Below are 18086 nucleotides of genomic sequence, written 5' to 3'. Positions count from 1 at the left end.
GACAGTGAAAGGGCAAGGTGACCTCCCCTCTCCCGTTCAGACTGTGATAAACACGGAAATGGCCAAGATCTACCAAGGCAAAGATCCAAAGACACTCAACGAAGATTTCCTCCGCCAGAACACCACATCTTTACAACATCGCTTAGCAGGTAAGTTTATGTCTTGCCGTTCTTTGTGTTGGCCTTAGGAATAATCCTCCTCTTCATGCCCTGTGATGCAAATGGCTGCCACCAGAAATCTCCATGGCTGCCTGTCTTGTGTTATGTTGGCAAGTTTCCCCCAGGTAAGTGTCAAAAAATGTGACATGCATTATAGCTGTGTGCTGCGTATTATCATGTTTGACAAACAACTTAGGGAAATGCCATACAGAACATTTGATTACCTCTTTAACTTCCTTGTTTGTCTCACAACTGGATTTAACCCCTTTATGACAATAATACAGTAATGCATTACATTCTTTATATTTTCTTCCTTCCTGTCCTTTTTAAGCATATTTCCAGTACTACTCAGCAGTGCCATGCCAGCATTGACATAACCATAGTGTATGTGTCTGATGTGTTGAAGAGGGTGAGGGCCCACATGTGTTGATGATGTGTGCAGGTGCGCGCATCATGTACCAACTAGACCAGAAGACTCAGGACATGGCCCTCAGCCTGGCCACCAGTCTGTCCGATGACATTCAGGGAAGAACGCTGGAGGTCAGTTTTCAGTCGCATTGAGCGAGGAGTATGGGGGTCAGTAGTGGTGGGGTGTGGAAGTGAGGTGTTCTTATCTTCTTTTACCTTCGTGGGCTCCAGTTGACTTTCATGTTAATTAACAAAAATCTATGAATTTGCATTTACATGCATGGACTCTTTGTTATTGCAGCCATGCTCCATGTGAGTGGGTGATGTATGTACGTGTAGTTTGTAGGTTGTGAATGTGTTTTCATAGCCTACTGATCACCTTGCGCATGTGCTTGCATGCAGGAATGCATACATTGTTTGAATTCTGTTGACTTTTTACACTGAGATAATGTTGGTTTAATTACACGTACTTAACCGTGACCCAACTAGTGCAGACTCCAGCAGGGGTCTGACATTCCTGTCCTGTGCAAACTACTATCCGCCTATGCGCAGAAAACGAAAGTAACTACGGCTGACAACCTCCCGGAAGTAGGTAACCTCCCCTTTGTCCCGCTGGCTAGCGCCCTGGTTTTTGAATCATTATTACATTATGTAATATCAGATTCATAAAGGTTTTCTTTTTCTTTTTTCTTTTTCTTTTTTTTCATTGTCTGTTTCTCATTTTCCAAATGTTAGCCTAGTGATGCTTTTTCGAATCACCCGAATGTTAAACAAGTGTTGCTGATACACAGTGGGGGAGGTGGGTACAATCACGGACTTGCTGTTGTGTTACAGAACTGCACGGCGGTGTTGCGAACGCTGAACGAAGGCAGCTTTGGGTCGTGTGAGAAGACAATCACAGACTACCAGGCACAGTGCCACGCCCTGTTCCCGCATGCCCATGCCTTCCAGCAACCCACCTCCAAGAGCAGTGGTGACGGGGTGGTGCTCACCAACGGTTCCCTGTCCTAGGGCCAGCTGTGACGCCTTGACAACACACATCCTTCCCTGTGACACAGGCAACAAACCGCGCACACCTCTTCACACACACACACACACACAACATACAGCAATATAGCCAGTGCCAGAGCAGAAGTGGTTCTAATTCCAGATCTAGACTGTCAAACTGCTCGCAACCAAACAATAACACTTGTCCATGAAGAACGGCTCACTATTGTAACTGAAGTAGCTAGTCGGTGCAGTAAGCGTTTATGTTATGATACTAAGTCACCGATACTAAAGTGGGCTTTTTTTTTCTTTTTCTTTTTTTTGAGCTTCCTATTTATGAGATGATGGTGGGAAAAAATTAATAGCGTGAATAAATGTATTGACTTGACGGCTGATATGCATTTACTTATCCTGTTTGACATTCTTTTTTTTTTTTTTCTTTCTTTCTTTTTTTGCTGCACTCACAGCATTAGGTTGGAGGCTTTGTGTCATTTATCACAGTCTGTCTCCAGACACATCTCCAAGAGCACAGAATATGAATGGGTACAAAAAATGTCATAATGAGTCTACAGGTGGTTTTATGTCTTATGTGAAAAAGTCCCTTTGTCCTCTTTGTTTTGGACAGCCATGAGAGAACCACATTCACTTAAAACAAAGGGGTGCAATTCTGTCTATCCTTCCAACCACCATGACCTGTATTCATGTGCTAAGTACAAGGCAGTGATGCACAGATCTGCTTCTCTTGTTTTCTGTCTGTGCTTGTCAGCATGAGGTGTTTAGGACCGGTAAGTATCCTGAAAAATGTTGAACCTGTTCCCACCAGGGCAATGTAGACCTGTTTAAACTGGTTGAATTGCCTTTGTGCAGTGATTAAGACATGGACATTGGCAACTTCAGTGTTGTGAAACTAGTTTCCTGATCGGCTAGTCTTGATTTAAGCTGGCAGACACAAAAGATCTAAAGGAAGGGAACGAAAACCATAGAGTTCACTGAATGTCAGTAGACATACAGACTTATGTGGGGAAGGTTTTGGGTGTTCGTCACACTTTCTTGTCTTGTTTGGGTTTTTTTGTTTGTTTTTTTGTTTTTTCGTTTCGTTTGTTTGTTTTTTTAATGCTACAGCATTGTTTTTCATACAGACATTTTGCCCATTTTTGTCAAGGAAGAAAGGAGAGGAAAAAAGTGAAGCATACTCACGGGCCTCTTCCCCTCCTCTCAGGCATATCTGCACATGTAACCGCAGCTGTTCTGTTAGTTCACCAGTGGATTCTACTGTGAAACAACAGTGATAGTTGGTGAACTGTTGGTGACATTAGGCATAACATGGATAGATGTGAATGAAATGACCACAGTACAGCTCATAGTCAGCTGATTGTTGACATCCAGACAAAGCATCAAAGCAAGACCTAGAAGCATTGACAGTAGAGCTAGTGATTCTGTAGTGATTCTGCTGAACATGTTGGGTAAAAAGGAGAGGTACACATTAACTTATAAAAAAAATGTATTAGCAGTTTCAAAAAAAGGTGGTGGTTTAGCAGCTTGCTTGCATGTTCCACAAACAGCTTTTGCAAGTTGTGGTGTTAACAGGTTCTCAATGCCAGTTGTGGAAAGTTGTCAACTTCTACATCTATTTTATGAGATGTAAGTGCTTTTGTTTTTAAAAGTCAGATTATGATTAGGTAGGTCTGCATTCTAACATGGTGCTTTGTATAAGTCTGTCTGGACAAATATGAACCTCCTGTCTTTGATTGTCGTCAGACCGTTCTGTGGTCACCCCTAAGTTGATAATAATCAAATGCATTACCAGACTCCACAAAGGCCATGCACTGTGTGGGAGACTGGGTGAAATTGTGTATACTGTTGATTAGGTCACCCACTTGTCTGATGAGAAATGTGTGTGGAGTGAGTGGGAGGGAGGGAGGGAAGGTGTAGACTGTGGACTGCTAAGCTCTGATGATGTATTGTTGACCATGTTATTGTATGGTTGAGTAGTATGAAACAAGCATCAATCGTTTTTTTTTCTTTTTCTTTTTCTTTTTTTTTTTAAGCGGAATGAGTGGGTCAGAGTGACAGCTGTGATCTGAATGAACTTCAGTGAGGACAATAATGTATCCATCCTCTGTCGCTCAGCATGATTGTGAGAATGGTGCAAAAGCTATATTTTTAATGTCACCAGTGTTGATTTGTTCATTTCTTTTCTGTGTTAACAGTTATGTGAGGAGCCCATGTAGCTCTCATTATGCAAGTGATTAGAACAGAATGAATTGGAATCTGTTTTCTGGATCTCCTCAAAGCGTGGTTGTGTGATGGAGATGTCAGCAAGGTTGTAGATTGCTGTTCCTTCTAAGTATAGTACAATTCCCTTTCTCCTTTTAAAAAAGAAAAAAAAAAGAATGTTCCCCTAGAAATAATGATTTCCAACAATTAAAAATATATATATTTAAAAATCTAGGTCATATTTATGGAAGACGTTCTGTAAAATATTGGACAAAAATGGTATGTTTTGCAGTGTGGTATACATCCATGGTGGCTCGTAGATTGAGGGAGAGTGGAAAGTTCTGTGGAGTGTCTAAGAACAAAACTAATTATATCAGAGTAATATCAGTATTTTAGCAATTGAGCAGATGATGTTGATAATGCAACGAAAGCTGTCTTTTCCACTTATAATGTTGGAAATGGAGGGCAAAGTGAGAGTGACTGAAAACTTGTGCAATGTTTTCATGAACACTTGCCATCTTTGGACTTGGTGACTGTATTTGATCAGTCATAACATGAAAGAAGAGGGATACAGTTTATGTTCAGTTGTGCTGCCATTACATTCAGTGAGTTTTCATTGTGTAGCAGTAGTAACTACTTTTGATGAGCATGACTTGTTATGAATGTTTGAGTGTTTAATTCTGCATATAAATGCTTTCCCCTACATACCCTCATTCCGCTTGTTGCCTGCTCATTTCATCTTCATTCTGGATCAGACCTGCCAACTAAACATTTTGAGAATAGCATGCCATTAAACAAAACAACATAATAAACCTTTGATATTTCGCTTCTGAAGAGGCAGAAGGCAAGCAGCAATTAACAATAAATCATAATCATAGGTGATGAGGGGAAGTCAGCCTATGGGTTTTGTTTTAAAAGCTGTGCCAATCATGAGTTTACTTTTTTTTTTTTTTTTTTTTTGTTGCTGTTTTGGGTGGGTTTTTTACTGCATGTTTAGAAGACTGGCCCATTGACAGATCCACTTCACTTGGTTCCATCTTTTTGTGTCTGTAGTTGAAAATGGTGACATTCTCATCAATGTTAGTTTTTGAAAGTGGAAATTATCAGCACAGTTAGTCATTTGCACTTCTGTATTCAATTTAAATTGGCCTTTTCCCAAAGTACTTTATTTCATTTCAAATGTTGGTGCCTGTACTTTCACACACTTGTTTTGCTGTTCTCAAATATTGACAATGCTTTTCTCAAGTGTAGCTATGGGTTGGCAGGTCTGTCATTATTTGCTTTTTTACTTCTCCAGCATAATTTTGGCAAAAAGGTGCATCTGGGAAGAGTTTGTGGAACAATCATTTGAAACAAAAAATTTTCAGTTTTGTTCAACAGAGTTCTTTTTCAAGGTGATTATTTAAAATTGGCCATGTCACTTTTTCTCTTCTCTTTTTCTTCTTCTTGTTGATCATGCACAATAACCTCAGATTAAAACAAAAATATTGGAAGAAAACTATGCAGGTGACATTGTTGTGTGCACAGGAATATGTGCCCATCGTTAAATAAGTGGGGTCATCTAGAGTTTTTTGCGGTAAATCCAATAAACTTATAGGTGATTGTACTGCTGTTAACAGGAGGGCATTAGTTAACATATGAACAAAATGTAGACCTGGAAAACAACATTCAAAATAAGTCAGCTTTCATTGTTCATGCAACTGAAGCTTCTTATGCTGAATCATTCATTTCCCTTTCATCAATATTCTGAATTGTTTGCTTGCTTTGACAGTTTTTGTATTTACATGACTGAATGTGTGCGTAGAAGGGACTTTTTTTTTTCTGTGCTGGCCTCAACGGATACTGCAGTATACTTTCACATTAAAATTGAATGCTTCAGAGGAATAATTCTTTGAACACACCTATTTCCCCAATCATTGAATGTACTTGTGGACTTCAGTGTGTGTGTGTGTGAATTGCAATGAATCGCTTTATCAATAGGATCTGCTCTGTTCAGGAGGGTTTGTATACAGTGTTACATATTGTATATCTGATTGCCAGAAAGCCAAATAGGAATGAGAACCATACCATTGTGTGGTGTGTGTGTGTGTGTGCCCTTTTTTTTCTTCTTTTTTAAATTGTGACTCGCTGGTAAAAGTATTAGCTAATTTTACCAACATATCAGTTTTTTTGGAGGGAGGGGGGGTTTTGTTTGGTTTTTTTGTTGGTTTTTTGTTGTTTTCATTTTATTCTCTTACTCTACTTTTTCACATTCATGTTCTGTTTTTTTAACAGTAAGTGGAATTGTAATTAGTACAAAGCTTAGAAGCATCAAATAGACATTGAAAACCCTGGATAAATTTCCTTTTATTTTCAGGCATGTTGCAAACATTTGGATATTTTTAGGGTTTTAATATTGGTGTTACTGGAAAAGTTGTTAAATATTCTTTCATAGTAATGGCTGTGCATGAACTTAAGAATAATCAAAATCCAAAGTTTTGTCTTGTCATTCTACATGATAGTGGAGTCTTTTATACAAGAGGTGGAGATGGGTGTGATGGGTTGGAAAAGAGGAAAGATTTGGATTTGCACAATATATTGTCAATTTTAGAAATGTTATGTTGAGGTGGTGTTCCTGCTATCTTCAGATCTCCTTATCCCATCATTCACCCAAGTCTGGTACCTTTCTTAAATGGAGGGAAAGTAATTTTGCATTGAATGTTCTGCAAAGACAAGCAGTAGTTTTATAATTATTGGTCTCTTTCTTTTTTTCCCCCACCCACCCCAGACTGTCATTTTGAGCCTCCCTTTTTTTTTTTTTTTTTTTTTTTTACCTGTCTGCAACAAACCCCTGTAATAAAAATCATACTTTGAGTGAGAAAATGTATACTTGATTTTGCATGTTTTTGTGACCTGTATACTGAATGTGTGTGTGTGTGTCAGTGAGCTTATTTTTCCACAGTGTATATAGTTCTTAAATCTGTGTATCAAATGGATTCAGGATTATTGTTTGTGTGTTGCCTGATAATGCAAGACTGTCTTCATTGACGGTTAAGCTGAATCCCCCCCACCCCACCCCCCTCACCCTTTTCCTGTTAAAAGTTAACTTTGAATCAGTTCTGTGAATGCATGTGAAAGAATGATTGAAAGAGGAGACAAGGGTATTAGTGCGGTTTGTGGTTAGTGCTTCAAATAAGTCAATTTCAGAACATCATAAGTAAGGATGTCGGGAATAAGGTTGGCTACAACTGAGTCCAGTTGTCAGTTTTAACATCTATTTTGCATGTGTAACAAAGCATTGCCAACAGGTCATCATGGCTTTTTCATTTGTCTCTTCCTCCTGATATAAAGCCCAAATTTACCATAATCAGTAAGATAATCAAATTATCCCTTGAACCAATACATAGCTTTTTTGCTTATTTTCATGCAGAGTTGAGTTGCACAAATCAGAATTTCATTACCAACCCTGTTTCCTCCAGTGAATTTGATTGAGAGTATGTGCTTCAGCCTTTACTCTGAATAAATCATTTTTATGCATTCTTAATCTTGTGTATGTGCATGTGTGTGGTGATATTACTGGCTGATGATACAGGCGTTATGTGGATGAAAACAAATGGACCTTCATGAGACTGGACCGATTGTGTTCGAGATGGGGTTTGATTGAATAATGAGGCTTGGAGAGTAAAGGTCATTGCTACTGTGTGCACATATCAAATGATAAGAGTATAAGGACAAGCCCAGAGCTTCCTTTTTGAGGAAGAATCTGAGTGTTGCTGAAATAGGTCCATGTCTGCTATCCCCAGGTCCTCTTCCATCAAATCAAATTTCAGTCTACCGAAAATAACCTTGTAACGAATGTACGCTTTATGTAAGTGTTGGGGGAAATAATGTGCACCTCCACCCATGAAATTAGAAATCATACTAGATCTGAAAGATATAGGATGATGATCCTGACTCTTCATAACACAAGGTAAAACAAACTAATCCTTTGAACAGTCTGTTCCATAAATTTCCGTCAGCTGATGACTCCATGTGAGTGAGCTGGCGCTCTTTGTGAGGTCTCTGCAGTGTGGCAGTCATCTACATTTCTTTCACATTATTCAAACACACAAAATTTCAGAAGTAAATTCACACCAAAAAATTATGCCATAAAGTAACCTTTATACAACAAAATGATTACAGCCAACATTCTAAAGGTCTTTAGAGTCACTTAAAACTTTCTGAGGAAATGAACATTGCTCAACACACACTTTGAACAAATTTTGCTTGACAGTCATCTGAGAAAGTTGTCATCACTGACCAGCCACTGTGGCGAAGTGGTCAGCGTCACGGACTGATGGCTGGGAGGACGCAGGTTTGAATCCCAGCAGAGGTGGGTTTTTCGGCCCGTGGCCGGCTCCTGCCCAGAGTTAAGTGGGCTTAAATGGGGAGACTGGGACCACACAGTTGAGTGTCATCCACTTCAAGGATGCGTCTTTGGGTGTGTTGCTCTAATTACCTGACCAACACTGCAAGTGTCTATCTCTCGGGCCTGGTTAACACTGGGATATCATTATAACAGGAAGCGTAGACTACAGCCTTGTCATGCAATCCCAAACCAAAATGGACCTCCATAGCAACATCGTTATGGTCATCCTCCTCCATCATCATTATAAACAAAACGGTCTCAAAGTCTGTGGCCTTTCATGCCCTGCTCTCATGGTGACCTGTTTCGATACCCCTCCACTTCTGTGCTTGTGTGAGTCCTGTCAGTGTCTTCAGTGTCGGCAGATTCATGGGCGGCTGTTGTTTGAGGGACATGGTGGCAGTCTCCACTCTGGGAGGGACACTCACTCAGTCTGGCTCCGCGACTAAGCCATTATTGTCATTAGTAGGGGGCTTAGTAGGTGGTGTCCAAACACTGAATCTGAAAAGGCACCACTAAACACCACCAATGTGACTCAGCAGCAGTGCAGGGTCTCCTCTAGTGTGTGGCGACCTTACATCGATGGTTCTCTGCGGACTGCTGACGCTGGAACTGTGACAGACAAACCCAGGTGTGGCCGTGTACAGGGAAATCTAAATAAGCGGCGTGGGAGTAATTCCACTGATATGGTGCAGATGATGGGGCAGCAAAAAAAAAAAAAAAAAAAAAAAAAAGTTGTCATCACTGCTCCAAATTGTGGAAGAAAAAAAGGATGTCTGCAGTCACAGGCAGGCAAAACAAAAATCATCCATTAGTGTCAGCACTGATCTTGCACATAACTTTAGGTACATCCATGCAAAATCATACAAATACAAATGCACACATGTGCATTTCTTGGGCTGATATGACAATGTAAATCCACAGCATCCTAACAATGTATAACTTAACAAAAGGCAGCATGAATCTATTTCATGATCTACAGATATTTTACAAAACCGGCATGGACACACTCATCTTCACAGACACCCAACAAACCATCCCCTATCCCTGTTTATCTGACTTTCCTGCCTCCTCCAATTGTTCTCGACGTTTCAAAATGGCTTCAATTTTTTCTCTTCTTGCCAGTTTGGCCGTTTTCTCGTCTTCAGTCTTTTGCTGTACTCTCTCTCTTAAACCAGGAAACAAAAACCTGAAAAAAAGAATATTACCTTTGAACATTCTTCTTCATTCAGTGTCGGACAATCTTAAATCTTTTGTGTTCTTCATACAGCCTGACAACCATGCAGACACATCAATTAGTGGCCTAATTAATCATTATGAGAATGCGAATCTGTAAACATCAGTCTGGGTTTGTTTGTTTTTTATATTGGAATGGCATTTCAATGGAAGTGGTGACTGTGTAAAGAACATCTTTCCTGAAATCATTGGAACTCTGACTGACTCTGAAATCACTGACTCTGAAAGGAATCATCACCTACCTCCGTGTAATACACATGGTATTCCAACAAAAGCAAAAGCATGTAAACAAGGTATCCATGACAAATCTAAACCAGAATGGGAGCATACACAATGTACCAGACACCCAATATCTCAGATCTTCAGTGTGATTAAAAGGCAAGCCAAACCAAAGGAGTGAAAATGCTGTCAGCCTGAAGTGCTGGATTCTTTCTAAAGTAGTTTTTATTATATTTTGCACTACATTTTGCTACAAAAGCAATCACAGAGTAAAATCCTTTTAACTTTCACATACAATTTAAGCAATGATGGAATGCAACTCACACAGAAGCTCCTCCCAGGAGTATTGTTAATGACATGCTTCCAAAGATGAACCAGTTCCTCACAGACCATGCTTTGGTACCCCTCAAGTAGCGACTGCGGTTGATTTCACGCATGGTTGGTCACAGCAGATGGTACAGGTATGAACTGCAAGCCTCCTGTGTCACCTGGGCATTGCTGAGGTCAAAAAGCTCCTGGGACGATGATCCTATAAATAAGATAAAAATAATCTCAAAGAGAAATTCTGACAGTGTTTTCCATCTGATGAGTGCTGGTATCTCTCACATATTCATGCAAACATTTTTACGGTCTTCTTCAGACAGTACTGATCTCAGTAGTAATATGCATATAGAATTTAGACTGGCGAAAATGACTGACAAATAAATAGTATCACTACTAGTGTATTAATGAGCAGGTTAAAGGTCCCATTGCCTTTTATGGCCAGAGAACCAATGAATTCATATTCACTGTGTGTAGGGCTCAGCACAAGAAGGCAAGGCCCAATGCTCTCGAGACTTCAGCCATTTTTACCATACCTAATCCAAATCAGACCTATTCACAACTGGGTGTAGTGAATAAAGTCTGAGTAAAGTGCCTTTCCCCAGGACATAGCACTGGTGATGCTGAAAAAGCAGCCTCAAACTCACAGTGACTGGATGAACAACAATGGATCAGAAGTCCAGTGCCTAACCCCTCTAGTGCATACCAAGTTACACACAAATCGTAAGTCTTTTTCAAATATTGCAAAATATATTTCTGAAACATAATGTAACATAAAGACTGTAGAAACCTAATAACTAAAGTGCAACAAACCAAACCAAAATGTAACAACAACAGCAAAAATCCATTGTTTCTTGCATTTTAGAGTACATACACATCCATCATAACTTCAAAGAAATCAAACATTTACACACACACACACACACACACACATTACTGTCCTCTGTTAACACAGTTTGTTCACTCTGATGCAGCAAAATGAAATTTTCAGCAGTCAGACAAGGCATGCAGTTTATCTTATTCCAGGTCAATGATGATACTGGTCCTCAATAAGAATCTGAGCACAATCTTCCGCAGCTTTTGAGACGATGTATTTGTCAACATACAGTTGCTACCCATACCTATATGACAAAAGAAGACAAAAGAAGACAAAAAAAATTTTCAGGATGGAATGGGCATGGCACCTTCAGTCCATGAACGCCTCAGCCAGTACTGCACCATATGCTTCTGCACATAAATCACAACAATATACCATTTAAGAGACCAGTACTGCACCATATGCTTCTGCATATAAATCACAACAATATACCATTTATGAGGCAGAAATCATCAAATTTATTTGTTCTCATGTCTTATCATGAAATCATTATCTTCTGACATCTCAGGGTAAACAAAAGACAAAACTGTATCATATGTTAGAAATGTGATTTAATGGTTTTCCTATCAAACATTAATTCTATCCTTCTGACATACATTGATAGTGATACATACATACGAAACTTTCATTCGTATACCCGCTTACATACACACACACATCACATGTTAAACGCAACTTAACCAGACAATACTGCAAACACTTGAAACAAATTTCCCAATGGAGAATACATTGCTGTAATGCAATGCTACCCATTTTGTATCTGTCTTCTCATCTGAATAAAATGTTTTACATGGTTGGTATGGCTTCTTCAACATGCACTGGGTGCATGTTACGCATGGGACCTCATCTTCTCACCCCAAGATTATTACCACTCAAAGTTCAGTGGGAGGTAATAGGGAGTAAAAGGTATAAAACTGCTAGACCCTTCTTGCTGAAACCAAACGTGGGACACATACTCCTTGGTGGGTGCTGTTCCATGAAGCTGGATGAGGCCATCTCCCCACTCTAAACTCTGTGCATGCACTCAGTTCCATCACCCTAACTTCCCAATCATGTATACCAAAAACTACCTAATTCCACAACCACTTACAATCCATAACTCATCATGATTATTGTCACTCTCACCACCAACCTTCTTATTCCTTTCAACCTAGCTCATCACTGCCATCAAAACTGATGACGGTACTGGCATTTCAATACCTTTATTTCGTCTTATTTCTATGTCTTTTTTCTGTTTTCTTTTTAAACCTTATTCTATTTCGATTTTCTTTTAAGGAGTGTAACTCAATACTGATATTTTCCCGAAGGTTTTGAGTCGCACTGGACTTTAGGATCAGTAAGACTTTTCATTAGGTAACAAAATAAATGATTAACCACAGCTTATCCTCTTAACAATATATATAAAGTTGGGGGTAATGTTCAACTTTAGAATTAGTATTCTAAAGTTGAACATTATCAAAGTTGGGTGGTTTTTTTAAACAGAAGCTAATCTAAATCTCACTGTAATTGCTTCGCTTGAACCAGTTACACGTTTCTGCAGTATTCTGCTTCGACCACGAATTGCCGACGACCTTTCCACTGATGACACACGTGTTCGACAACTAAAACAAACAGGGTTGACGATTGGTCTTGCAAATGTGTATTCACCAATCAGAATATTTGTAACAGAGTCAACAAGTTCAGAGTGATCTCCCTGGCGCTTTTCTTTTCTTCCCCCCTCCCCAAGGCTATTTTCGCACCGATCCTGTAACCCCTGATAACAAAGAACTGTTTTGACCAAAATCATGAACCACCGCAGAAAACAACAAAACAGACACGACAATGTCTCAATTCCCTTGAAATATAAATAAATAGCTAATTGAATTAATACATAAATACTTAAATAAACTGAAAAGGGAGGTCAGTGATTCTGTTGTTGTTGACAAGAACACAAAGTGTTCAATTTGCATTAATAATGGGTTCAGTCAAATTTTCCTCCTTTTTTTCCCCCTTTTTTTCTTTCTTTTTTGCTCAAAATGTTCAGTATAAGTTGTGTCTTGGGTTGTACACAAAAGGTATATTGTTGTTGTTTGTTTTATAATTGTATTTTTCTCAGTTGAGCATTTAAAAAGATAAAAAGAACAATGTTTTCTTAAATTACGAAAAGAAACGTATTTGCATATTTTTGTCAATTTATATAATCTGGGAAGAAAATGGGGGAAAAAAAACTTGCCTAAACATTGTGGTAAACGAAGAAGATAAACGAATTGATGAAAATCTACTGAAGGGAAACTGACACCGCGGACTGAGAGAGAATTATGGAAGAAATAGATCTATCGAGCAGCTTTTCGTCGCTGCTAACATACGTTGCACCGTCAGCATTTGTTTTTATGTTAGTGTAACCGGTTCAAGGCACTGTCACAACACTGAGACACACTAATATATATATATATATATATATATATATATATATATATATATATATATATCCAGGAAGCTGGCGCCCGCCGAGATTAAACAGCAAGCGCACAAGCACATTCACCGCACCACTTCACAAGATGTATCGAACAACCTCGATCGATCCTGCAACTGACAATAGCCGGAGGCCTTCAGTCACTGAGGGTGGGGGGCAGCTACAAATACGTGACATCTTTACAAAAGTTTTAATTTGCTGTTGTTCAGTCGTCGTTGTTCAATGTTGTTGTCAAGTCAGGTTCCCCTTGATCTCCTCCCACACTGGGGCACATTACGCAGACTGATGCCGGGCCCCTCGCCGTGGGTTTGCAGGGCTTTGGATTTCCTCAGTCACACTGAGTAAGGAAAATACAATTAATCCCTTCTCTTTATAAGAGCATGGGAAACTAAAGACGGACGCGGTCTCATCTTTTCCGGAGATGATGCGCAAAGTTTCGTGGCTTGTTTTCGACCCATACTCCCTCAAACCCTCCCCCTCTCCGCCCTCATGATCATCTCTCCTCCTCACTCTGCTCTCAGTCTTAAAATCCGCCTATCAAAGTTCAGCCGGTTTAGTTCAGTTACCACTGCAACTGAGAAGTCGTCACAGCGTTCGAAGTCCATAGTAGTACGCTACACCACATTTGCAAAGCAGATGCTTGACCAGCAGCGTAATCCAACGCGCTTAGTCTGGCCTTGAGGGGAAAAAAAGGAAAGGGATACATAAACGGCATATCAAAACTACATTAAACTCTGCATTCTGCTTTCATTTGAACAACTGAACAGTATAAATATCTAGGAATGATATTCTATAAATCGGGCAATTTTGTAAAAGCTACGAACATCTGGCAAAACAAGGTAATGAAGCATCTTATATTCTTAAAAGAACTTTCAAGAATGGAAAAAAAGTATACATATAATATCAAAATTATTTGACAGTCTTAATTGTTTCACCACTGAATACTAACGTATGGAGCAGAAATATGGTTACCCACTTGTGAAAAAGCATATGATACTTCCACCTTTGACAAAATGTATAACAACTGTCTCGTGAACAAATTTCCACTTGAGCATGTTCATTCAAACTTTTTTTAAACAAATATTGGGAGTCCACAAAAAATCAACAACTTTAGCAATACGCGGTGAAACAGGTAAATACCCCTTAACTTTAAAAGTGATTAGTTAAATAGTTAATTTTGGTTTCACATAGTACAGACACAAGCAAATTCGTATATCAAACTTGTGTGTGACGACATGCTTACAGAGAAAACAAAACACCGAACATGGATTAAGTTTGTTGGAATTATATTACAAAATCTTGGTTTAGGAAACAGCGAACATGGATTAAGTTTGTCGGAATTATATCACAAAATCTTGGTTTAGGACACGTTTGGAATAATCAGTCAACATTCAATATTCACAGACTTAGCCACATTATAATGAATGAACTAGAACATGGATTTGGTTTATATTGAAAGAGAAACAACTCTAAACTACAATTTCAGGAAAAGCAAAAAAAGCAAAAAGAGAGAATTACTCGTGAATACAGAACCGAACCTCATTTGCTTGAAGGATGTCTTAATTATAATCAAAAACAATCATTGTGCAAATAAAGATTATCCTGTCATGATCTAGCAATAGAAAAAGGTAAGTATTTCAACATCCCAAAAGAAAGGAGACCATGTTTACAATTATGATGTGGCACTCTACTGTCGCCAAGCAAAGCTGAGGCTACCTCTGAAATCCTTTGTCGAAGAATACAAGGTAGGGAAAGGAAACCATGTTTACAATTATGATGTGGCACTCTATTGTCGCCAAGCAAAGCTGAGGCTACCTCTGAAATCCTTTGTCGAAGAATACAAGGTAGGGAAGGCAAGACTTCTCAGCATGCTCGAAGACTCAGGAGACAGTATTGTGAGATCCAACTAGCCCAAGCTGAAGACTGGCAGAAAATGGAAAAATCAGCTAGAGGCAGTCACTGAGTCAGTGCAGCAAAAGAAAGTCTCAAGACGGGGACACACCCAAATCAACAGACAGGGCCCGGGATCGACAAAGATGGAATGGTGGTCCAAGGCAAAGGGGAAAGCAAAAAGAGACATGATCATACAGGATATCAGAAGGAAGAGGATGATAAAGGAGTCCAGCATGGCCAGCAGGGGCAGTAGATAACACAGGAAAATGTACTCCTAAGGAGCTTCAGTTGGAGCGACATGTGGAACATGGCCCCTCTGAAGATCGGCTTCATCCTAAGATCTGTGTACGACCTCCTTCCCTCGATTACAAACTTAAGGAAATGGTGGAAAGCAGTAAAGCAGAGGACCCTGCGTGCCCACTCTGCCACGGCAAACAAACAGTGGAACATGTCCTCAGCTCTTACAAAGCGGCGTTGAGCCAAGGACGGTAAACATGGAGGCACAACCAAGTGCTAAATGAAATTGCACACGTGGTTAGCACTGTCCAAGGAGCACCCACACCACCAGAAGTTCCAGCAGAGTTCCTCTCTGCAGAAGGCAATAAAGTCTAGGCATACGATGACTCAGTGGTAAAAACCAGAAAAGGTGACTCAGTCCTGAAGTGGCGACCACCCTGGAGCGCGGGTTCGAACCTGCTGCGGACCAGGGCGGGGGGAGGGAGGGGGGGGGAGGGAAAGAAAGAAAAAGCGGCAATACAAGGGCATCCAGGAGTCGATCATGACCTGGGTGCGGCCCAGCCTCCTTACAGAGTGTAAGGAGTTAAGGGCCGAACCACTTGACTGAGGGGGGGCTTCTTCTCTGAAGACCTTGTACTGTCCAGCTCTCCCTAGAGTTTCTTATCACCAATGTCAAACAAAAGAGGTTTCAGTTTCAGTTTCAGTAGCTAAAGGAGGCGTCACTGCGTTCGGACAAATCCATATACGCTACACCACATCTGCCAAGCAGATGCCTGAGCAGCAGCGTAACCCAACGCGCTTAGTCAGGCCTTGAGAGAAAAAAAAAAGAAAAAGAAAAAAGGTGAATAAACAATAGATAAGCGTACATAAATAAATGAATAATAATTATAATATAAAAAATTGTAGTAATAATAATAATAAATAAATAAATAAATGAATAAGACAACAATGATGATAAATAAGCAAATAAATGTAAAACATTAAGACACACATTCACACATACACCCACACATGCATAGCAGATATGCACCAAACATGCAGTTTCACATATATGAAAGCACAGTCAAATACACATAAGCGTACATTAGCCCCAACACACACACACACACACACGCCACACACATACACTTGGTCAGCTAGCTGATACTGTCTCAAGGCCTGACTAAGCGCGTTGGGTTACGTTGCTGGTCAGGCATCTGCTTGGCAGATGTGGTGTAGCGTATATGGATTTGTCCGAACGCAGTGACGCGTCCTTGAGCTACTGAAACTGAAACTGATACTGGAAGACAAACTTGTGGGACTGTTTGGAAAATTTGTCAGTAAGTGCTGCCAAAAACGCCATAGCAAATAGGAGTGATTCAGTCTCGCGTTCAATTATCATTATTATTATTATTATTATTATTATCATCATCATTATTGTTATTATCATCATTATTATTTTGTTTTTCTTATTGTGCGTTGGTACATGTAATTTGCATTCGTGCCTTATAAACCTTGTTAAGGTTTAACTGACATTAAAATTGATTCTGATTGTGATTCTGGTTCATTTGATATTCGTTTTTATACTCACATTCAGCATTTTTGTTTTTCAGTTTATTTTACAACTGATTGTCGACCTCTTTGTACTGCCCATCCCCTGCCCATCCAAAGTGCTGTGGAATTTTCAATGAAGAAGATGAGGAGATTGAGTTTCAGTTTCAGTAGCTCAAGGAGGCGTCATTGCGTTCGGACAAATCCATATACGCTACACAACATCTGCCAAGCAGATGCCTGACCAGCAGCGTAACCCAACGCGCTTAGTCAGGCCTTGAGAAAAAAAAAAGAAAAGAAAAAAAAAGTGAATAAATAATAGATAAGCTTACACAAATGAATAAATAAATAAATAAATAATAACTATAATGTAAAAAGATAAATAAATAAATAAATAAATAAATAAGATAACAATGATGATAAATAAGCAAATAGATGTAAAACATGAAGACACACATTCACATATACACCCACACATGCATAACAGATATGCACCGAACATGCAGTTTCACAGATATGAAAGCACAGTCAAATACATATAAACGTACATGAGCTCCAACACACACACACACACCACACACATTACCCTGCACCTCCTCTACCCCCCTCTTTCACACACTCATTTCTAGTCTACGTATCACAGCTTCCACGGCACACACACACACACACACACACACACAGATGAACACTTACTTGTACAAGCACACACACATAATTATGCCCATATCTCCACACACATATATACAAAGATATATATATATATATATATATATATATACACGTTCCAATATCCTGTTACTCCCACAGTGTAGGCATGCATACACTCACATACCTCATCCTCTACCCCACCTCCCCCCGCACCCCCACCTTCACACACACACACACACACACACACACACACACACACGCACGTACGTGCACAGAACTCTACTGACACTTGTGTACACTTACACTCTCGCGCATGCACAAACGCACTCAAAAATACAGACCCACACATGCACACAAACACACACACACGCACAGAGGCTGCCACTGATTGGCCGCAAGAGGGATGGGAAAAGATCTCTGATGCCAAGAACGTGGTGTCTAGTGTGTTGCTCAGTCTAATGTATTTGGAAAAGCCCACAGAGACTCTGTTCCGTTTTGAAGAAATTTGCGCAATGTTGG

The 18086-nt window shown here is 39.7% G+C and overlaps 1 protein-coding gene and 1 long non-coding RNA gene across 2 annotated transcripts in view; one reads left to right on the top strand and one right to left on the bottom strand.

Moving 5' to 3' along the window:
* The window catches only part of LOC143298820 (N-alpha-acetyltransferase 15, NatA auxiliary subunit-like), a 35820-nt gene extending 28527 nt beyond the window's left edge, over window positions 1-7293 (top strand). Inside the window, exons 19-21 of the mRNA XM_076611810.1 lie at window positions 6-149; window positions 601-698; window positions 1401-7293. Coding sequence (XP_076467925.1) covers window positions 6-149; window positions 601-698; window positions 1401-1577 — 419 coding nt within the window. The 3' untranslated portion in view covers window positions 1578-7293. The remainder of the gene's footprint in view (window positions 1-5; window positions 150-600; window positions 699-1400) is intronic.
* Window positions 7294-7899: 606 nt separating this feature from the next.
* LOC143298777 (uncharacterized) lies at window positions 7900-12402 on the bottom strand. Its single transcript, XR_013057431.1, has 4 exons — window positions 12309-12402; window positions 11052-11157; window positions 9934-10138; window positions 7900-9343 (listed from the first exon to the last, which is right to left on the bottom strand). It is a non-coding gene; the product is annotated as an uncharacterized LOC143298777 (long non-coding RNA).
* Between the last annotated feature and the right edge of the window lie 5684 nt (window positions 12403-18086).

This window comes from Babylonia areolata, chromosome 24, assembly GCF_041734735.1.
Source record: "Babylonia areolata isolate BAREFJ2019XMU chromosome 24, ASM4173473v1, whole genome shotgun sequence".
In the NCBI taxonomy this organism is placed as follows: Eukaryota; Metazoa; Mollusca; class Gastropoda; order Neogastropoda; family Buccinidae; genus Babylonia; species Babylonia areolata.
This window is presented reverse-complemented; position numbering and strand designations above follow the sequence as displayed.